The sequence below is a fragment of the Engystomops pustulosus genome, chromosome 11 (assembly GCF_040894005.1).
Source record: "Engystomops pustulosus chromosome 11, aEngPut4.maternal, whole genome shotgun sequence".
Lineage (NCBI taxonomy): Eukaryota > Metazoa > Chordata > Amphibia > Anura > Leptodactylidae > Engystomops > Engystomops pustulosus.
Window position 1 is genome coordinate 25,617,844 of NC_092421.1, and position 23,330 is coordinate 25,641,173.

General features: G+C 41.5%; 1 protein-coding gene across 1 annotated transcript in view; it reads left to right on the plus strand.

Moving 5' to 3' along the window:
• Nucleotides 1–23,330, plus strand: part of ZSWIM8 (zinc finger SWIM-type containing 8) — a 47,766-nt gene that overhangs the window by 7,697 nt on the left and 16,739 nt on the right. Inside the window, exons 2-12 of the mRNA XM_072130503.1 lie at nt 11,117–11,270; nt 13,153–13,247; nt 14,482–14,654; nt 15,969–16,076; nt 16,172–16,253; nt 16,592–16,712; nt 17,205–17,406; nt 19,393–19,568; nt 19,822–20,866; nt 21,050–21,181; nt 22,868–23,047. Coding sequence (XP_071986604.1) covers nt 11,117–11,270; nt 13,153–13,247; nt 14,482–14,654; nt 15,969–16,076; nt 16,172–16,253; nt 16,592–16,712; nt 17,205–17,406; nt 19,393–19,568; nt 19,822–20,866; nt 21,050–21,181; nt 22,868–23,047 — 2,468 coding nt within the window. The remainder of the gene's footprint in view (nt 1–11,116; nt 11,271–13,152; nt 13,248–14,481; nt 14,655–15,968; nt 16,077–16,171; nt 16,254–16,591; nt 16,713–17,204; nt 17,407–19,392; nt 19,569–19,821; nt 20,867–21,049; nt 21,182–22,867; nt 23,048–23,330) is intronic.

Below are 23,330 nucleotides of genomic sequence, written 5' to 3' on the forward strand. Positions count from 1 at the left end.
GGAGAAGGTCCTTCAAAGATAATTCGGCCCTGTCTAATTCTCCCTCTTCTTACAGTCCAAAGTAGCAAAGTAAGTATTCCTTTAATATATGACTGAAAGCCACATCTTTTAAGTTGCATGGAACTGCAGGAAGATTCTTTGAGGCCTGTGTGCCCACAGAAAGGGCTCTGAGTGCCTCCTCTGGCACCCGTGCCATAGGTTCGCCACCACTGTCCTAGAAGGTCGCTCACCCCATTCTAGAGGTCATTTAGTGCTGGGTCTTGTACGATGAGTATGGAACAGCTGACAGATACTTGCTACTCCCATGCCTTCTATTGTCACTGGCGTTGGCACTTATTACCAGCATCGGGACACAAGGCAGGGCAGGGGAGGACCCAGGAGTGGTGGCTACTTCCGTCACTGATTATTGGTGGACCTCAGGTTTTGCACCCCTGCTTTAAAGGGTTAACAAATTTATTAAAAAATTGTTCAATTTGTAATTTTTCTAGCGCCATAGTAAAACAAAAAAAACATTAAACCAATTATGCCAACACAAAGCAGAGATAGTGTTGTAGTAAGACTATGTGTAAAAACAGAACATTCTGAATTGTGCCAAATTTCCCCTTTTCCATAAATAAATGTAAAACACATTGAGATGAGTTTACCAGTGACCTGCAGTACAAGATGTTACAAAAAACTGTCTCAAGCCCACCAGGGGGAGATTAAGCTAAAGTCATAACCAGATAAAGCAACACGTTGCAGTTTGGATACAATAGGACTTGGTCATTGAGGCATAAAAGAGCCGGGTCACTATGGGGTTAAACAGGTTATGAAGAAAATGCAGATTTAGCAATTGCAAAAAATGGTTCAGCTAGACATGTTGTTTCTTCCCCTGGTGAGTCATGGTCTGGTGAGGAGGCCTAACCCCAGGTGACCTCTCCCCTTAGGAATTCCCTTCCTTTATAGGGAGCTTTTCCCTGCGCTGCATTGAATTTAATTCCTTTTTTTTCTTTTTTGGCAAGACAATACACTGCAATTGGTACGCCTTGGAAATAAACAATCTGGATTTGTTACTTGGCAGGAAATCTGATGAAAAGGCTCCAAAATATCGCTCCCTTCCTCCACAATTTTTTTTCTTTCGGTGCTATGACTCTGGAGTATCTTTGCCAGTAAAATGAATATGTTGCACTGAGTCTAAATTTAAACCATGTGTAGTTATAACAGTGTATAGGCACTTGGCTAGTTCTAGTTGATGGAGATGTGCTATAAAGACCCCAATCCTTTATGAGTGGGGTCCTGAAATGGTATTATAGAACATAATATTATAGAACAGAGAACGGCTTTAAGGTTATCCCCAGGTCATAGTTGGTTTGTAATAGTTCCACAATGGTAGCCTACAAACCTGCGAGGTCTGGAAAAATGTCCTCAACTTTTGGTAAGGTGATAGATAATTGGTCGGGGGAGGTCTGACCCCTGCCAACCCCTTTAAGCTTAAATTTATATATTGCCTTTAATTTCCTTCATCCTTTGGTTATATGTATTCATGGAGTCATACTATACCATTGTTTAGGAACAGTAAGACTGACAACCTCTCTGCCAGAGGGGAATCTACTAAAGGAGTTAAGACTCTTTCAAGGTTACTTAAAGGGGAATCCGGTGCCAAGTCTTAATATAAAAAAAGTGATAGTTTCCTTGGGCAGTGCCGACCATCACCGCCGTCTTCTGTTGGTATGCAGAGGCTCAGCGGTGATGTTGCATTGCCAGCACACACCCGCTACAGCCTGTATTTGGGTCTAGCGTGAGCTTCAATTCTGACTCCAACTCCACCAAAATGGTCACCGACTCCACAGTCCTGTGTCCCTGGTCACTCCAGCACTTCTAACATGATTGCAGGCATTCATTACTAGTGCCTTCTTCCTCTGATCTGTACAAGAGGAGTTTCAGTACTGAGCATGTACATAAAGTGCAACACACATTCATCTCAGCTTAAAGCCACAATCCGTGGCTGATGGGCCACATGTTGCTTGTCAAGTCATGATTATCAGCTCCCTGCTAAAAGTCAGTCCAATGAGCGCTTCTATAACCAATGGAAGTGTTGATTGGTGCATCAGGCTGGGTAGTGGTGATAGCAGCTGTGAAGTCCTCAAGTCTCCTCCGTCCTGTGGGTGTTGGTGCACCAAGGGTGCTTGTTACTGACAATATGGCCCTTGGTGCAATAAAAAATGTTGTCCACCCCTGGCTGAATACAAAAGACATTTAAGGGAAATTTCATAAATTTTTTAGAAATTATTATTTGTGGAGTAAGAGTGGGTCCATTTCATCATGGCTCCACCAAAATAATTCACCAACTCCACAGCCCTTGTGCTTAGGACCGGGGGCATAGCCCAAGGTAACTATTACTTTATTATTGGTAGACCACCCGGAGCCCATAGTAGAAAACCAGACAAAACATAAACCCCAGACAACCCCTTGTTGAATTTCTGATGTAGAATTTTATTCTAAATGTTCCATACGCCATCTATATGATGAGGTTTTGCATTAGAGCTATTACAGGCCTATAATGCTGTAAAAAGACTACCATATATACTCGAGTATAAGCCTAGTTTTTCAGCACAAAAAAATGTGCTGAAAACCCAAACTCTGCTTATACTCAAGTAAAAAAAAAAAAAAAAAAAAAAAAGGTTTTACCAGGTTTCTGGGGTAAAATTAGGGGCCTCGGCTTATACTTGGGTCGGCTTATATTTGAGTATATACGGTATTTCTTTCTTACGGTGAGTTGAAAATTGAGTGTTAAAATGGACAGTGTAGGGAGTAACTAGTAAGATTACAGTTCCAAACAAATTGTACATGTTCTTTCCTAAATCTTGTTGTTGGAGCAGCAGTGCCTTCCAATGTACTGAACTTAACAGCTCGCAGCAGCATGACGTTGGCGAAATCCTTAGCAAGGTCATGTCTAGATTATGACAGGCTCCCTGCAGTCTCTGACCACTGCCGGCTGCTTTCCTCTCCATCACAATATTTTGTTTCCTTATAATTGCTCTTAGGCATTGGGGACATCACGCCCCAGCAGGAGTTTTCCTGAGACTGCTCCGGGAGACTGGCGGGTGCTCCAGGGAGAACGTGGCTGATGTTACCTCTCATTGTAAGGAATAGGTGTCTGTACATTGTACCGATGTGCTGCTCTGTGAAAATGATAATTTTTTATTTACATATAATTGACAGAATTATGATGAGGTTCTTAAAATGTTCCTTTGACTTTTTGAGAAATAGGATGCAGTTTTGGAACACTGGAGTTCCTTAGGTTTCTTGGTCATTTACTACCTAAAAATTAGATTATGCATTTCTAAAGCAAAAAGTACTAAAGGAAAAATAACCTGCCATGCATGTACATATATCATACACACACATGCATGTACATATATCATACACACACATGCATGTACATATATCATACACACACACATGCATGTACATATATCATACACACACACATGCATGTACATATATCATACACACACACATGCATGTACATATATCATACACACACACATGCATGTACATATATCATACACACACACATGCATGTACATATATCATACACACACACATGCATGTACATATATCATACACACACACATGCATGTACATATATCATACACACACACATGCATGTACATATATCATACACACACACATGCATGTACATATATCATACACACACACATGCATGTACATATATCATACACACACACATGCATGTACATATATCATACACACACACATGCATGTACATATATCATACACACACACATGCATGTACATATATCATACACACACTTTTAGATATATGGACTGGTAAGAAGTCTCCAGCAGACCACTTAATACTCTTTATATCTAAATATCTACCAAAACAGTATTAGGCTACAGACATACATGGAGTTTTTGTAGTTTTGTTATGTAGATTTTGTTGCAGTTTTTTCAAGCCAAAACCTGGAAGCAATTAAACAGGAAGGAGATGTTTTTCCATCCTGCCGGGTTATCTCCTGGCGTTGGTATAAGACACCACAGCAAAATCTTCAGCAAAAGTAAACTTGCTTGTTCTATACTTAAAGGGGTTGTCCGGAGGGTTACAAAAAACGTGTCCTCTTTCTCCTAAAATCAGCGCCACACCTGACTCTGCATGGTAACTAAGCTCCATTCACTTCTATACACTGGCGCAAACCGCGGTCAGTAGAGGAGCTCTTTTTGGAAGAAACCCTTTCAAATTATAGCTTTATGTGGTTCCCATCCAATTTGTGTACAGCCTTTGTGAGACACAACTAATCTTACTCAAAGGTGTTTTACTGAATTTCTGGAAAACTACTTGCAGGTTAGGACAGGGGTGTCACTTTTGATCTCTCACTCCTGTGCCCAGCTATAGTACCTGGGGGTCAAGGGACCCTTCAGCCAATCTGTGGCCTCCTCCGATATCACAATTGACATCCCATAATCCACAGACTGGTTGAAGTGAGTCTCCCAACCTGCCGACACCACATAGTAGTTCATAGTAGTTTACACATGGGTGAGGTCAGTTCACATAAAGACTGTGGATGTGGGGTCATCTGCTTTACCGTGGGGTCCCCTAGGGCTTGATAAAATTCCAAAAACATGGCTGCTTTTTTACAAACATGTGTTCACACTTCAGTGCTGGTTATGGTATTAATGATCACCTCTATTAAAAAAAAGTTGGCTCCGAGACCTCACAAAACCTATGGACAGGTGTGGCCCTGTTTCAGGAAGAAAAAGCTTTTTCTTATCCTGGACAAGCCCTTTAACCGGATCATGAAGTGTCCCTTCTTAGTTTGTAGGTTGTGTTGTGAGTGAGATCACGTTTATATTGTGCACCTTTACTTTTCTGGTGCTAATGAATGCTCCTATGTTTCCGTATGATTATTCGATAATATTTGCTCTAGTGTTCTGCTTGTTTTTGTAAATGTAAAAATTCTCGATAAAATTCTGTGTTTTGGGGGTTCTATATGATATTCTCAAGGTAATTGTTGATTGATCAGTTTTGTTACATACTGATAGCACCTTGTGCTGACTTGTTTTAGCATTCGTTGTATTTCCATGATCTCATCATGTATGTTATTACTGTGAAAGCGGCTCGGCCCAGCAGTAAGACGCCTGTCCAAGTGCGATAAGGAAATGATGAAGACACACATTCCTCAGAAGATGCTCACTGCCCATCTGTATATCTGTTCTCCTCCGCAGAGCGTCTTAGAGAATATTCCTGGTTGGCTCATTCATGCCGATCCTGCTGCATCCCTACAATGCCAAGTAATCTCCCTGACATACGGGCCATATGGCAAATTTTCCCTAAAGCCAAGGTCTCATGCTTTTTGTTTTTTCTGTATTATTATTAGAACATGCACTTTTATTCTTAAGCTTTGCCTCGTGAGATGTTACAGCCTTGATGTACATAATGAGGCATAAATTACATAGTCTTCAGTAAGGAATAAATAAGAGGTTCTTCCATGAATACGTTGTTTAGTTGACTCATGACTGATGTTTTTAATCAAGCACTCCACTCCAAACCTGTGACTGCAGTAACCCTCTCCCAGTGTCACACTCTCAGGCATCCGCTCTGACTCCCGCATCCTCCAGCTCTGGGAAAGAGCAGCTCACTTTTTGTAAATGATATTTCCATTTGACAGGCGGCCATTTTTACAGCAATATTCATGTCTAGCTGGGTGCAGCCAAAACCAGGACTGGTAAACGGAGGTCTTGGTATCCAAGCCACTTGTTAATTTTATTCACATCCTTCATTGATTTAAAGAGGACCTGTCACCAGATTTTGCCCCCCCCCCCCCACGACTAACCATACCTGCTAATAAAGGGTTACAAGTCCTCCCGATATCACCTAAAATTAGCTGCTAGTAGGACTCTGTACCTTAATTACAGACATTTTTCTGATATGCAAATTACTTTTTCTCCCTTTCCTGCTAGAGGAGTCAGAGATACCAGTGAGCCACGCCCCATTATTGTGACTGACAGCTCTGTGTCTCTTCAATCCCCTTCTTTGCCTCCTTGTACTTGGGGACCGTCTGCTAATATTCAACTACTGACATAACAAGCTTTATGTACAGATGGGAAATATTGTGTCAATCTTTTTACCCGGCACCTTGTGTTACATTCATGACATGTGACCAGTGACATCCTCGCAGGTCCTTCAGACTTCTATGAATAGCAAACTTTACACCATGTATGTGATTACATGAGATCACAGCAGCCTCCATGGAGGATGGAGAGAAGTCCATGGGGGCTGCTGTGACTTCATGTGGTCAGATACATGCATGGGGTACAGTTTGCTATTATTAAGCTAAAGGACCTAAGATGATGTCCTTCTGGTCACATTATATGAACTGTGACCTGTAAAGAGGCATAAGATATTGGGAGTACTAGATGGGAGGGGTCGGCCCCCTCTGATGCCAGGTAATATAAGATAAAAGGTGATTTATGTGGATGTAAGCAAAACAATTTTTAGCTAATAGAGGGGTGTCAGTCAGTGAATAAGGCTCTATAAGAACCTGTCACTGGCTGTATATATGTGCACATGTGCTGATAGGTTCCCTTTAAAGGACATCTACCATCTGGATGAAGGATTGTAAACCAAGCACACTTACATACTGGTGTGTGTCCCATTGAGAAGTATCTACTCTTCTATTCGTTTCTTAAGCCCTTTTTTAAAAGTTTTTAAAATTATGCAAATGAACCTGAAGGGCTCTGGAGTAGCCTGGTGCCACTGAGGCTCATTTGCATCATTAAACTGTTTTTCATGAAAACAAAGGCCTAAGATGCTAATAGAAGAGCGGATCCTGCCAGATGGGACACACGCCAGCACGTAAGTGCACTTGGTTTACAATCCTTCATCCTGTTGGTAGATACATTTAATGATTAGCATTTATACTAACCAACATTTCATTGATGATATCACTTGTAATGTTCCAACACAACCCGAGACAAAGGCTCCAAAGTGTTTTACCTCTCTGCTAGAGCCAAGCTGTTATTTTGCCTTTGTGGTTTAGGAATGATTCTAGAGAGGATGTTTTCTTTTCTATAAATACACTTATTATAATGTTGTTTTTAGAAGGCACATTTATGCTGTGGTTACTCTTATATTACCAGTAGACTAGAGTAATATGTATATTCATATAATACTATGTGTAGCAGCCAGCATTGTCCAGGGAAGTAGATAACTGCTCTTAGCTATAACAAATTACAATGGTGCATTATTGTTTTTAATTGTCAGTATATAAAAACCCACAGCATTAGGTTCCCTTTCAGTGCATACTATCAGTAACATAATGCCCCCCCCTACATAAACATATTTGGAAAAACTGCTATTAGAAAGTAATGCAATCATCCCCAAATTGTTCTTCCTCATAGCTATAAACTTTCACATTCTGTTCCCAGAGTTATCTCACCATGTATGCAAATCACCCTATGGGAAGTCTCTTCCACAGCCACACCAACAGCATGAGATGAGGAAGGGGGGGAAAGATGAGGGAGCTGATTTCTCTTCAGCCAGCCACACACAGCCAACGTCTCTCTTAACCCCTTCGTTCCCCCGTCCCTCAGGCGTTAACTTCAGTCACACACAACCAATGTGTCCCTCATTCCCCTCTCTCTCAGGAATTCTCTTCAGCTAGTCACACACAGCCAACATCTCTCTCACGTCTCATTCCCCATCCCTAAGGAATTCTCTTCAGCTAGTCACACATAGCCAACATCTCTCTCACGTCTCATTCCCCATCCCTAAGGAATTCTCTTCAGCTAGTCACACACAGCCAACATCTCTCTCACGTCTCATTCCCCATCCCTAAGGAATTCTCTTCAGCTAGTCACACACAGCCAACATCTCTCTCACGTCTCATTCCCCATCCCTAAGGAATTCTCTTCAGCTAGTCACACACAGCCAACATCTCTCTCACGTCTCATTCCCCATCCCTAAGGAATTCTCTTCAGCTAGTCACACACAGCCAACCTCTCTCTCACGTCTCATTCCCCATCCCTAAGGAATTCTCTTCAGCTAGTCACACACAGCCAACATCTCTCTCACGTCTCGTTCCCCATCCCTAAGGAATTCTCTTCAGCTAGTCACACACAGCCAACATCTCTCTCACGTCTCGTTCCCCATCCCTAAGGAATTCTCTTCAGCTAGTCACACACAGCCAACATCTCTCTCACGTCTCATTCCCCATCCCTAAGGAATTCTCTTCAGCTAGTCACACACAGCCAACATCTCTCTCACGTCTCGTTCCCCATCCCTAAGGAATTCTCTTCAGCTAGTCACACACAGCCAACATCTCTCTCACGTCTCATTCCCCATCCCTAAGGAATTCTCTTCAGCTAGTCACACACAGCCAACATCTCTCTCCAGCCATATTTTGTGGTAAATGATTGGAGTAGGAAATTTCTACTCAAAACATTGTCTATGCTGTTTCCCAAGTCACAGAGGCATATAGGCCAAACTTCCTGATTGTAAATGAGACGGATGCACACTCTGCTTTATATATTAACCCCTTACAGACGAGTGACGTATTAGTACATCGCACGTCGGCTGCGGGAGCATGGACAGGGCTCACTAGCTGAGCTGGCTGTTTGCTGCATATTGCAGTGTCTAATAACTTAACTCTTTACCATCACTGTATAGTCTATTCTCTAGGTATGGAAAGAGTTAATCATTGATCCCCTTATTTGTCTGAAGTACAGGCAGGAAGTACAGGCAGTCCCCGGGTTACGTATAGGTTCTTAAGTTGAATTTGTATGTAAGTCAGAACTGTATACTTTATCATTGTAACCCCAGCCACATTTTTTTCTGGTCTCTGTGACAATTGGATTTTAAAAATGTTGGGTCGTCATAAGGCCCAATAATAATGAATTAATAATAGGACTAACACTAAAGCTTCATTGCAGACACATTTTCTAACTGTTACAGCTAATTATTGTAGCCTAGGACTAAAGTACTGTAAGTTACCAATTACCAGAGGTCCGTTTGTAACTAGGGATCATCTGTAAGTCGGGTGTTCTTAAGTAGGGGACCGCCTGTAGACTCATCTTCGGCTTTCAGATATATTGCTCAGTACAGTAGAAAGAGCAGTAGGTAATAGTAAGTTTTGGTGCGGTAGCGGGTGCTGACGCCCACCTTTAATTGCCCTAATTGATGATGACACGATTGCGGCAGTTAACCTGTTAAGTGCTGTGGTCAAGGCCAAACCAGGAGACTTGAAACAACAGTAAAAAAAATAAAAATCTAAGCCCGGCAGTAAACCACCTAATGTAAAATACCTTATATACTCGAGTATAAGCCTAGTTTTTCAGCACAAAATTTGTGCTCAAAAACCCTAACTCGGCTTATACTCGAGTCAACTAAAAACATAAAGACAAAACTCACCTTTCTGACTTCACCCATAGGTCCTCTTCTGTCTGAGACAGTCTGAGACAGAAGAGGACCTATGGGGGACGTTATTTTTTTTCCTACTACAAGGGTTGGGCAGGCTGTATGCTACAGGGGCTGGGCAGGCTGTATGCTACAGGGGGCTGGCAGGCTATACACTACAGGGGCTGGCAGACTATATACTGGGAGGCTGTAACCAATGCATTTCCCACCCTCGGCTTATACTCGAGTCAATAGGTTTTCCCAGTTTTTTTGTGTTGAAATTAGGGGTCTCGGCTTATACTCGGGTCGGCTTATACTCGAGTATATACGGTAATACCCAAAAGTCTGAATTACCACCGTGTCGCCATTTTGTACAACAAATTTAGTAAGAATCAATGGGTTGTAAAGACCCGAAATTATGGTAATGAAAACATCCGCTCTTCCTGCAAAAAATGACTTCTTACACGTCAGTACAACCAAAGTATGAAACGTTAATGGTGTCACAATTCGGTGAAATGGTAACTTTTTTTTTGTTTTTTTTTTAAATCTACTAAAACATAATAAAACCTTTTACTTTAAATGAGGCCTCATACAGCTCTGAATTCTGGTTTTGGACATTTATGGCATGTATCTGTTTTTAGACCGATGCACATATGTAGGTAGGTAAACGTGAACCATTTATTCTGTCCTAATTGTGGGAACGATAAATTATTTAGTTTCGGCACATAACTAAAGTAAAACCAGAGAGTAAGTCAAACAAATAGTCCACACCCATTCTAAAAATACAAGTAATAGGGTCTGCCAGAAACAACAAACCCCATTGTTCTGAGGTTACATTCATCACTCCCTGACATGCCTAGTTGTATGGCTGTGAAGAGTTATTGTATAGGGATGACTTTTGTGTATCGTGTTATGATGTTTCACATTCTATGACAAAATATTAATAGTATTATGGGCTTATGTTGTTTTTTTTCCATACGCTGTGAGGACATGTCTAATGGATTCTCAATGTGTCCTCATGTAAGCAACGGGCAGCATGGTGGCTCTGTGGTTAGCACTACAGTCTTGCAGAGCAGGGGTTCTGGGTTCAAGTCTCATCCAGGTCAACATCTGCAAAGAGTTTGTATGTTCTCTCCATGTTTGCGTGGGTTTCCTCCAGGTCTTCCGGTTTCCTCCCACACTCCAAAAACATACTGGAAGGTTGATTAGATTGTGAGCCCCATGGGGACAGGGACTGATTGCAGCGCTGCGGAAAAAGTTGGTGCTACATAAATAAAGGAATTATTATATTCTTATTAACACATGTATCCCATTGTATGCTTATATGTGGCCCGGTGATTCCTCCCTGAATGCACAATGGCAGCAGCCTTATATGTACAGTGACATCATGGGGGGTCCTCCCTCCGGCTGAGCAAGGTATCCGCTCAGCAGAGGCTTGTGGATGCTCCATCCACTCTTCTATTGCTTCCGGTGAGTGTATTATGTTGCTCAGCAGGAGGGAGCTGGATGGAAGGCCATAGCTGACTACATCTTTCCATCCTGTCTTTTTCAGCGGATGCGTCGCTGAGCGCATACTAAGAATGACGTGTGAACCGAGCCTAAATTTTTTCTTTTTGAAATTAATGTAATGTACTTAATGATTCCACTTGATGCCGTGACATTTCCACAGTCATCTGATATCCTAAATTTTGTAACTGGTCATATTTCATTTTATTATAGATGGATTTGTGAGTCCACTTGTGGAACTGTCCGCGAAGCAGGTCGCATTTCACATTCCATTCGAAGTGGTCGAGAAGGTTTACCCCCCAGTTCCAGAGCAGCTACAACTGAGAATCGCATTCTGGAGCTTCCCGGAGAATGAGGAGGATATAAGGTGGGTTACAATTGCTTTGTGTTTCTCACTGCATGTATGGTATAGGTTTCCAACATCCTTGTGCAGTAGTGATGGGCAGTCCGGCTCTTTTTAGTGAGCTGGATCATTAGGTTCTGCTCACTGAAAAGAGACGGCTCTTCTGGCTCCCTGACTCGTATAGGGAGTCTCTATTCAGTGGCGGCCGTTGGCTCGCTGCCTGGAGCAGGCTACTGCGGGGTTATTTTATTAGAAATAAGGAGAGGGAAAGGTTGGGTGAAGGAAGAGTAGAGACCCTAATAAAAGTCACATTCCCTGTTGTGCTGCCTGGCTCAGCTCCCATCATTCACTGAAAAGAGTTGTCTCTTTGTGCACACAATCCTCCATCACTATTGTGTTCACGCCAGTTCTCATACTATAGTGACTGCCAACCTTTAGACTCTGTGTGTCAAAATTCCTTGAAAAAACAGGGCATAACTCGGGGGGTGTGTCACTTCTAGAAAGATCCATAATTTTGTGATTTTTGTAGCTCTATTAACAAAAAAACTCTATTAAAGATGATAAAACCTGTATAAATTTGGTATCCCTGTGGTCTTACCAACCCAAAGAATACATGAAAGGTGTCATTTGTAGCGCACAGTGAAAGCTGTGAAAACAGAGCCCACAAGAAAATGGCACAACTGCCCTTTTTATACAATTTCGTCACATTTGAATTTCTTTCCAGCTTCCCAGTACACGTGCGAAATATTAAATACAGTCACTAGGAAGTAGAATTTGTTACACAGAAAACAAGCCCTCATACAGCTTTGTATACAGAAAAAAGGGATAGGGCATTCTATGAGGATGAGGGGGTAACACAGGAGCTTACATTCTATGAGGATGAGGGGGGACACAAGAGCTTACATTCTATGAGGATGAGGGGGTGACACAGGAGCTTACAGTCTATGAGGATGAGGGGGTGACACAAGAGCTTACAGTCTATGAGGGAGAGGGGGGACTCAAGAGCTTACAGTCTATGAGGATGAGGGGGTGACACAAGAGCTTACAGTCTATGAGGAGGAGGGGGTGACACAAGAGCTTACAGTCTATGAGGGAGAGGGGGGACACAAGAGCTTGCAGTCTATGAGGATGAGGGGGTAACACAAGAGCTTACATTCTATGAGGATTAGGGGGTAACACAAGGGCTTACAGTCTATGAGGGAGAGGGGGGACACAAGAGCTTACAGTCTATGAAGGAGAGGGGGGACACAAGAGCTTACAGTCTATGAGGATGAGGGGGTGACACAAGAGCTTACAGTCTATGAGGAGGAGGGGGTGACACAAGAGCTTACAGTCTATGAGGGAGAGGGGGGACACAAGAGCTTGCAGTCTATGAGGATGAGGGGGTGACACAAGAGCTTACATTCTATGAGGATGAGGGGGTAACACAAGGGCTTACAGTCTATGAGGGAGAGGGGGGACACAAGAGCTTACAGTCTATGAGGATGAGGGGGTGACACAAGAGCTTACAGTCTATGAGGGGGTGACACAAGAGCTTACAGTCTATGAGGATGAGGGGGTGACACAAGAGCTTACAGTCTATGAGGGGGTGACACAAGAGCTTACAGTCTATGAGGATGAGGGGGTGACACAAGAGCTTACAGTCTATGAGGATGAGGGGGTGACACAAGAAGTTTTGAAATTGCAAAAATTTTATGGGTTGGCTTTTGTTCTTTTTGTTTTTTATTTTTTTTTGGGCCAGAAACTTGAAGCAGGGTGCGCTTAATACTGTGTGCAGTTGGTCATTGTTATTTTCTTTTTCTTTTTAGAGGTAAATTAAATTTAGTTTACTTATTTTACCATTTGTTTTTTTTACATTTTCTAAATCCATAAAATCTGTAAAACTTCCAATCTTCTCCCTCACCAGGTTGTACTCCTGCTTAGCCAATGGTAGTGCTGATGAATTCCAAAGGGGAGAACAGCTGTTTCGTGTGAGAGCCGTGAAGGACCCTCTACAGATAGGTAGGAAGTAGGAAGGTGTCCTAGTCATGGTGTAATCACACATTGCAGTTTGCACAAATTGGTCTAGAAACTAGAGTTTGCACATTAAACTAGAATTTGTGACTACATGTTGTGTCTTATTTTGTTTTGTTACGGTTATATAGAAATATGATTATTTGCAGTTTTCATTTCAGTACTGTTCAGGGGCAATGTCTTATTGTACATTACTTACCTGGAAATGAGCAGCACTTTGCCATAATGGAGGTATATGTCACAGCCCAGAATTGGGGCTTCCCAGTCTCCTTTGTGATGTATGCTGTGATACCTCCATGCCTGATGGGTCATATGCTGTTTCAGTACATAGAGGCCATTTAATGATAATTTTCCATTAGCCTTAGTCTAATTGTGGACCTTAAAGGGAATACTGTATATTTGTGTGTAATTATTCTTAAAATATTTAAAAACTTGACTGTGCCCTAAATAATCATTGTGTCCAATTAGCTTAAAATGTTACCTAATTAGTACATGGGGGGAACTTATCATACGATGGAAGCCACACACACCCTGCTGTGGGGGATACATCAGGAGGCTTAGACTTAGAGCCTGGCATAAGTTTTGTTAAGAAAAACCTGCGAACATTCAAATAAATATTGTTGTTTGTATGTTGAAACAATTTTCCAATATACTTTCTGTATCAATTCCTCATGGTTTTCTAGATCTCTGCTTGCTGTCCAGGTTTAGAAGCTTCTATGTTTACTTCCAGTGGATAGAAATCTGTCCGTGTGATGTGATGTCACACAACTCTCATTACTGTCTGTGAAATAACGAGCAGTGCACTTGTGTGACATCACATGACCAGGGACTGATTTCTATCCACAGAAAGTAAACACAGAAGCTATAACAGGACAGCAAGCAGAGATCTAGAAAACCATGCGGAATTTATCCAGAAAGTATATTGGAAAATTGTGTTACTTTTCATCATAAAAACAACAATATATATTTGGTGAAATAGGAACACCCCTTTAATCTCCCAGAATCTAGAAAGGTACCCAAGTGATCCTAAGACTGACCACTGCTGTGGAAAAAAAGGTTTAAATCCCCAATCCAGATGATCAGTTCCCTTTTATCTGTTTATTTTAGTGGATCGCCTACAAATACGTAAAAAAGGTAGAATAACTGGTGTATCCATAGACAAACCTGTTTGGATCGTCGTGTGTATTGATTTATTCAGCAAGTCTCATTTTTATCTCTTCAGGTTTCCATCTGAGTGCCACTGTGGTACCCCCCCAAATGCTGTCCCCGAAAGGTGCCTACAATGTGGCCGTGATGTTTGACCGATGCCGGATCACATCGTGCAGCTGTACCTGCGGAGCAGGAGCAAAGTGGTGCTCGCATGTCGTGGCCCTCTGTCTCTTTAGGATACACAATGTTAGTGACTTGGATGAATATGTCTGCCCCTCCGCTCCATGTCCATTTCATGTTATATTTGTGCCATTGGGATAATAATATCAGTATGATCAAGTGAAAAACTGAGAAAACCGTCCATCACAATAAACGCCCAGCTTCATTTTGTAACCACGTTGCATTGCTGAGAATGACATCTCATCAGTTTTATTCTAGTAAATCTGCCAGGCAGAGCTTCTGTAATCACATCTGGGAGTTACCTGTGCAGCATCTAAGGTTCCTCCTGATGTTCTTTGATTAATCCCAAAGAAGCCTTTTTAGCTCCAAAAAGTACAGATACAGATGGTTCTGCCAAGCAGTCAGGAGGAGCAAACACAAGTCAAAAGTCTTTGGCATGATAGTGTCTTCCCCATAAAGCTTATACTTAATAGCTTATAGTTACAGCTTGTGTGTGTGTGTGTGTGTATATATATATATATATATATATATATATATATATATATATATATATATATATATATACAAACAAACAAACTCAGCGCTGCTATACACACACACACACACACACACATATATATCTCTTCATCTTACCCAGCAGCTTCTCTGGCCCCATCCGCTGGCAACATGAGAGGGGTTAAACACCTTGTAGTGATGCAGGAAGCATGTGATCAGTCACATGCTTCTGAAATCACAAAAGGTCCTTGTTGGGATGAAGAGGGAGAGCTCAGAAATCAATGATCTCTGGAGATTGGGTGAATTTTCTTTTTTGGACACTTTATTCGATCTCCATTACAGCAGTCAGGAGGGTCTGGCAGTGCTGGATCCTCTGGACATTCAGACTATAAGACACAGGCACTTTTTACCAAGATTTTTACTTAAGTGTGAAAAGTTGCGTGGGATTCCTCCGGGTACTCCGGTTTCCTCCCACACTCCAAAAACATACTGTTAGGTTCATTAGATTGTGAGCCCCATTGGGGACAGGGACCAGTTTGACATGCTTTGTGCAGCGCTGCATAATCTGTAGGCGCTATATAAATAAAGAATTATTATTAAAGTATGGTGTATATATACTGTCCTGCCCAATCCTTTTTACAAATATTCTGTGGATCTTTCATTATCTGTAGAAAATTTGGTAAAAAGAAAAAAAAAACACAATCCTTTTATAATGAAAAATGCACAGAAGCTCTGATGGTGGTGTGAAGCTATTGGCATTTTATGGCGAAAAAAAAAATCTATTTAACTTTTTACCATAAAATGCACACTGCTTTGTTTTCTTATGATAGGATTGTTATTTGGGTGCCATGTCCTGTTTATAAAGAAATGTATTTTCCCCCATAGGCATCAGCAGTCTGTTTGCGCGCTCCCGTTTCTGAATCCTTATCTAGGCTCCAGCGGGATCAGCTGCAGAAGTTTGCCCAGTATCTCATCAGTGAGTTACCACAACAGGTGGGTGATTTGTGTTTGGTCTATATATCACTAAGTGTCACATGTGGCAGATGGTTTTTACTTGCTCTGAGTTGACGTTAACCTTCTTTACCCAGATACTGCCCACCGCCCAGCGTCTACTGGATGAGTTACTATCTTCACAGTCGACTGCCATTAACACCGTGTGCGGAGCCCCAGGTACTGGCTGCTGATGACACGTCTTGTTAACTTGTAATTCATATAGAATATAAAGTCTTAAAACAACCAGAAATTGTATTCTTTCTTGTATTCACACTTGGGCACAAACAGAGAGTTTTCCGTGCTTGGTTCTCCATTCATGTCTATGGGAGCACAGAAAATTATTTTGTTGCTCCTGTAGACTTTAATAGAGGACTGGCAGAGGAAAGGGGGTCTCCATTCTCAAGATGGGTGGGGGATCTCGGGACTGGGAATAAGATGACAATGCCCCTTTGATGCTCTGATTTGGACTGTCTTATCTTTATATTGGTAAGCTTATTGAAGGTTTTTTTATACAGATCCCACAGCAGGACCCTCTGCATCTGACCAGAGCACTTGGTACCTGGATGAATCCACACTGAGTGATAACATTAAGAAGACGCTTCATAAGTTTTGTGGCCCCTCACCTGTTGTATTCAGGTAAGTTTGTATTGTGTAGTTAAATTGCCAATGCTAGTATGAAACATATATATGTTTGTGTTTGGTTTACCAGTTATAGGGGTTTTCAGGGCCAAAAATATTGACATAATCAGAACAATAAAGCAGGAAACAGACGGTTTTGATATCTGTGCAGTGACTGAACTGAGCCACTGCTGCTCAGCTTCTTTTTATATGAATGGGAGCTGATCTGCAATACCTTGATCTGACCTCCACAAGAATTACAGGTCCCTCTGTTTTATTCTATGGTTATTAGTTGCTTAAGAGTGTGATTTATGGGGCTGGTTATGTTATCAGTAATTTTGGCCAGGAAAAAAACTCCAATATTTAACACACAACCCATCGATATTGATGGCATCTACAAAGGGTACACAGAGATACCAGAAGTCACAAAAGAAAAAAAGATAACTGAATGATAAATGCATCTAGGAGCCCAAGTTTGTTTATTTTTACTTCTCTTGTCTATCTAAACAGTGATGTAAATTCTATGTATCTGTCATCTACTGAGCCTCCTGCCGCAGCAGAATGGGCCTGTCTCCTGCGTCCTCTAAGAGGAAGGGAACCAGAAGGTATATGGAATCTTTTGTCCATTGTTCGTGAGATGTTCAAGAGACGGGATACAAATGCAGCCCCCCTACTGGAAATCCTCACTGAACAGTGTCTGACCTATGAGCAGGTATATGTTATGACACCTTAGGAAAAGTGATTTCAGAGTTAATGTCACTTCACGACTTAAGGCCTGTGCAGGTGTGCTAGCAATTTTCTGAACAACAGAACATAGACTTACCTTGGCCTGGGATATTCATCGTTTGATTGATTTGCCCGTTCGTAGGAGCACATTTCCGATTTTTTTTTTTTTTTTACAATTTCGAAATTGTTGTCAACGCCATAACAGGGATAGAAATAATGTCCCTCATCCCATACCCTCCAGCTGAATTGGGATACAGATGTTGGTTTTGTCCCCGACATGAAACTAACTCTTATCCCTCTGGTTCCTGGAAGCTGGTTGTATTGTTTAGAGGTGAGGTGGGCATAATCTCAACTGTTCAAGGGTCTCATTGTCAGACTGCTCAAATTCAAGGGGCTGCATTAGTAACCAGAACCGTAGATGCAACAAAAACCAAAGTACAGCACAAAATACCACCCCAAAAAACAGATAAATACAGAACTAATACATACCCTAGAGCAGATTTAAAAAAATACAGTGCACACACACCAGATAATAATTATTCAGGAGACCCCTCCTGACGTATAATACCGGAGATCTCAATGCAGAATTATAATGCAGGTCACCCCCCGGAGTAGCCCCCATAATACAGGAGACCCCCCCTCCCCGAGACCATCTTGAAGCTAGCTCCCATAATGCAGCAGTAGAGCCATATAAAGATAAGAAGACACAGCATATAGAAGTTAGCAGCATAAATATAAGGGAAGAAACCTAGAGGTGTTAGGGCATATGTAAAAAAAATCTAGAATAAAATAAAATGTCTTTTTCTGTAGAGATTTAAATTGCCTGGCACTAGTCCTGCTCATGCCTGCTGTTTCTAGGACCACAGTCAAGTTGCTGTTTTGCTCTAGCACTCGGGTCATGTTGATATACACAATTTTCTTATGGCTTCCATTTTTTACTTTACACTGAGGGCTAAAACGGTCGAGCGTTGGTCTATGAATCCTGAACCTCCAATGGGCGGTATTCACTGATCATCCACAGTTCCAGAAAATGGACTCTTTGCATCTCAGTTTTGTTATAATATGATGCAAGGAATCCTAGCTTCCCCACAGAACAGAAGCATCATTCTAGTTCAGCACGGACTCCTATTAACATATATCATCATAATAATTGCAGGTGTGTGAATCATGGATCAACCATGTGTATCCACGGGTCTCCATGAAAATCTCAACTAATATGGCGCTACATTATTTTTAGTAAACCAAATCCAAGAAAAATCTGTGTTTATAGTTCTTTAAAATATTCAGTTTTATTAATAATTCATATTATTAACTACACAAGAATAAATAAATGTAATTCTAGAATTGATGTTTCCAGTAATACATGCATATGCCTCACCAGCCAACCAAGGGACTGCAAATTTATATTTATTTATATATTTAGATTAATAGCATAGTCCAGCTGAGTATATGTATTCCTCCAAACATCAGATAACAACATTTTTATGGTAGATTTCCTCCCCCCTTCCTCAGGTTCAGCTACATATGTAGAGGGTGCATGTACTTCTGTAAACTGTCACCGGTCTCCCTGCAGCGCCTTCTCTATTCTGCTTTCAGAATTTTCTGAATCGTGACACTTGATATATGGTTTGTGTATGTAGGTTTCACAGAACCTGAGATATCTAGTGTTAAGCCAGGAATGGAGAGGTGTATATAAAAATAATTTTTTTTTAATCATAACTGTAATTGTGGATATCTCCGGTTCTGTGGTACCTAGAAACACAATCCTGGAAAATAAATACAGTTTTCACAGTCCTGCTGCTACTAACAAAACACAGACAAAGGTATGGGTACACGGGGCTGAACACTGTTTGCAGCTTTGTTTGGCTAAAAGTGCTACTGAATCCTGTTCAAGTGGTATTCATGATCAATTCAGCCTTGTAAGAAAGCTTGCTGTATAGCATTTTTAATTTACTCTGGTTCGTGTCTACAGATAACAGGTTGGTGGTACAACGTGCGGACGTCAGCATCTCATAGCAGTGCCAGTGGACATACAGGTCGTAGTAATGGACAGTCAGAAGTCGCTGCTCATGCCTGCGCTAGTATGTGCGATGAGATGGTGGTACTATGGAGATTGGCGGTTCTAGATCCAACTATCAGCCCACAAAGGTAAATAGCACATATATACATACTATGGGGGAGATTTGTCTAAGGTAAAACTGTTCTAGTTGCCCATGAAAACCAATCAGAACTTAACTTCCATTTTATTAACAGCTGTGGGAAAATGAAAGCTGAGCTCTGATTGGTTGGCATGGGCAACTGGAACAGTTCTGCTCTGAGACATGATCAGTCTTCACTTTCTCACACTGTGCGTACATGATGAATTCATTCCTTGCTTTTATTTTTATGTCTTGTCTAACAGACGACGAGACCTGTGCGCTCAGCTACGCCAGTGGCAGCTAAAAGTCATTGAGAACGTCAAGAGGGGCCAGCATAAAAAGTCTTTGGATAAACTTTTCCAAGGCTTTAAACCAGCAGTCGAGGCGTGCTATTTCAATTGGGAAGAGGCGTACCCCATTTCAGGAATCACTTATTGCAGCACTGACAAGAAAAACTCTTTCTGTTGGGTCAAAGCTTTTCAGCAAAGAACCTGCCGGCTGCAGTGTTCAGAGGCTGTGTGTGAAGGTGGTCGCGCACAAGGACACGAGGGCTGTCTGCTCTTAGGTGATAGATCACGTCCTTCTTCACAAGAAATGTCCGTACGTCCTAAAGAGCTTGTAGGCAAAAGGAAAGTGGCATCTGAAGTGCCTCAAAGAGTTCTGCGGAGACTTTCTACAGAGGGAGGAGAGAAGGCCATATATAAATCTACAGTCAATAAAACAAAGATACCAGCAAGCAAATGTCTGACCAACAAGCACAGCGGCAAGCGTCGCATGAGTAGTGAGGACAGCTCTCTAGAGCCAGACATGGCAGAAATGAGTCTTGATGATAGTAGTATGGCTCTCGGAGCTGAAGCCAGTAATACCTTCAGCTTTATCGAATCGCCACTGAGTAGAAGATACCGGGACAACTTTGAGGATGAGGGAGGCGTTTACTTCTCAGAAGGCCTAGACTCCTCTGTCATCGTTGGTACGGCTATGCCTAAACCTGAGACTGATACAGTTGTGGAACCTCCTGCAGTTAGTGGAGAAGGGGATTCAGTTGTTGCTGATAATGAGGAGGGAAAAATCCTGAAGAAGGAGGTGGTGGCTGTGGACGGAGCAGTGGGTGGGGGTGATGGGGGCAACAAAGTAGCAGAGGAAGGTCGGAGCCGTGAAAAGGGTGAGGAAGAAGATGACTATCAAGCTTATTACTTAAACCCACAAGAGGCAGCTAAAAATGAAGAAGAGAAAGCGGAGGAAGGAACAGAAGAAGAACAGGATATATTTGCAGGAATAAAGCCGCTGGACCAGGAAAACCGAATGGAGGTAATAACATGTTGAACCTGGTATTCATATATACTCCTCAGCAATTATTTTTAATATTTACTACCTACAGTTATGTCCTTCCCTGACATTTTACTTGATTTAAGATTTCCTAAATATCAGCGGCAAGAGGCGCACCGCTTTAAGATTGCGCAACTCGTATGTAACGTCTGTTTGTTATTCCAGGTATTGTTTGCATGTGCTGAGGCTCTGTACGCTCATGGGTACAGCAGTGAAGCTTGTCGTCTTACCGTGGAACTAGCACAGGATCTGTTGGCTAATCCACCTGACCTCAAGGTTGAGCAGCCCCCAACTAAGGTGAGAATCATTAACAGATCAGTATCTAATAAACAAAGGCAAGGATTGGACCTAGGACATGCCCTTACTTCCTCAAGTGTTTGAGTTTGACTGCTAAGACCTCCAACAAATACACAGAATGAAGTTCTTCTTATCAGTATGACATCTTCTTTTCTTGAACTCTTTCTCAATTGGTAACAGCCAATTGTCAATTTATGTATACATTTCTAAGAGCAATAACGGAGGAACAGCAAAAAACAGAAGTGACTGACAGGTGGGAATATACAGAGTACAGAGTATTGCAGCGCATTCTACCGGTAATAGGTGTAAATTGTCTTTAAATAAAATGTAAAAGACCGTTTTAAAATCTTAGATATAATACTAAAAGTTTCAAAGGCCCACACAAACAAAAGAACCAAAGTTTACATAATTTTTAACTAAAAAATAGTTCAATAAAAATTCTTAACCACTGCATTAAATATTGTAAAAGAGAACCACCCAAAAAATCCTCATAAAAAGCGATCAGAAAATCACATAAAACCCAAATGCAACCACTAAAAATGTAAAACGCCCCTCACACAACCAAAGTATCGAAATGCTTAGTGAGGGAGAGGATTCCCTTTGTCATCCATCTATCTCACATATCGTGAGGGTCCGATAGTATTTATGGCATCAGGGTCTGCCGTGTAAGTCTATATAGGCTCCGCAATCATATAAGTCCAGTAAATGATACACTGCAATGCAGACGTATTGCAGTTTATTATACAAGCAACAACTGACATGTGAAAGCCCCATAATGGGACTGAGAAATGTAGCAAAAAAATTAATCCCAAAATTAAAAAAAAAAATCTAGTTTACATATACTTTTTATAATAAAAAAAAATAAGTGGTAAATGGTGTAAAAAAACGTTCTAAAAAAACAGTTCAAGATTTGCAATTTTTCTCAATTCCAAAAAAGCTAAATAAAAAGATCAAACAGTCATGTGTAGAAGGTGATGGAACCAATAAACCGATAAAAGCCACAGCCATGGGCTACATTCAGTCGGCCATGTGTTTCCTTGTTTGGATACTGGGAGTAGCATAGAGCATGGCAAATCCCCGTTGGAGGTGTTTCGGCCTAAACCCATATGTGTTTCCATAGAAATGCATGCGATTGGTAACGGCACCCGCTGTTCATGTGAACGCAGTCTAATGCATGATGTAAGGTTAGTATAATTGTCCCAATGGGCTATTTAAGCACAGAAAACAATGTCTGTAATCATTGTATAAATCTATCTATTAAAGGAAATCTACCATGTGTTTTATGCTTTCCTTTAACACTATTTATGCCTTGGAGTTATTTGCATTAATAAAAAACTTTATACTCCTCCTCAAAATTGGGAGGAGAATTATTACCATTCTGGAAAATGTTAGCGTGACCTCTGGTGCCAGGGTTCCTAAGTTATGGCTCCTACAATGGTGGAGATATTTCACACGCCCTTGGCCATAGGTGCCAATCTGTGAGGATGTATGAGCTGTTTCCTTGGTGGGGAAAAGGTTAAGATGTAAAGTAGGCTGCTCACTAAGAAGTCAATCGGTGCAAAATTTATAATGCAATAAAGGGGTTGATGAAACCATCATATAATTATAATACAAAAGTTATGCCTAAGCTGTAATCTTTGGTGGTTACAAAGTAAAAGAAGATAATTATGTTTCTTTATGATACAGGGTAAAAAGAACAAAGTGTCAACAAGCAAACAGACTTGGATTGCAACAAACACCTTGTCCAAAGCAGCTTTCCTCTTAACCGTGCTCAGCGAGCGGCAGGAGTACCACAACCTGGCCTTCTGTATTGGAATGTTTGCCCTGGAGCTTCAGAGACCCCCGGCTTCCACCAAAGCATTAGAGGTAATCAATGTGTTCAGCGGAGTAAGGAATAGAAAGGAGGAAATGGGTTTATAACTTCTGCAGAGTGGAGGTCCCGTTATCACTAATGGGCTGGGGGCAGGACGAGTATTCCACTGTTGGAAATTGCTGAGCACAGCACTTGGCTTTCTCTGAAACTCCTATTCACTGTCTATGATGGTGCCAGAGATAGCTGAGTGTTGTGTTCTGCAATTTCCAATACTTCAAAACAATCGAATGGAGTAGCAGGGTGCATGCTCAACTTGCCCATTTGTAAGAATTTGAT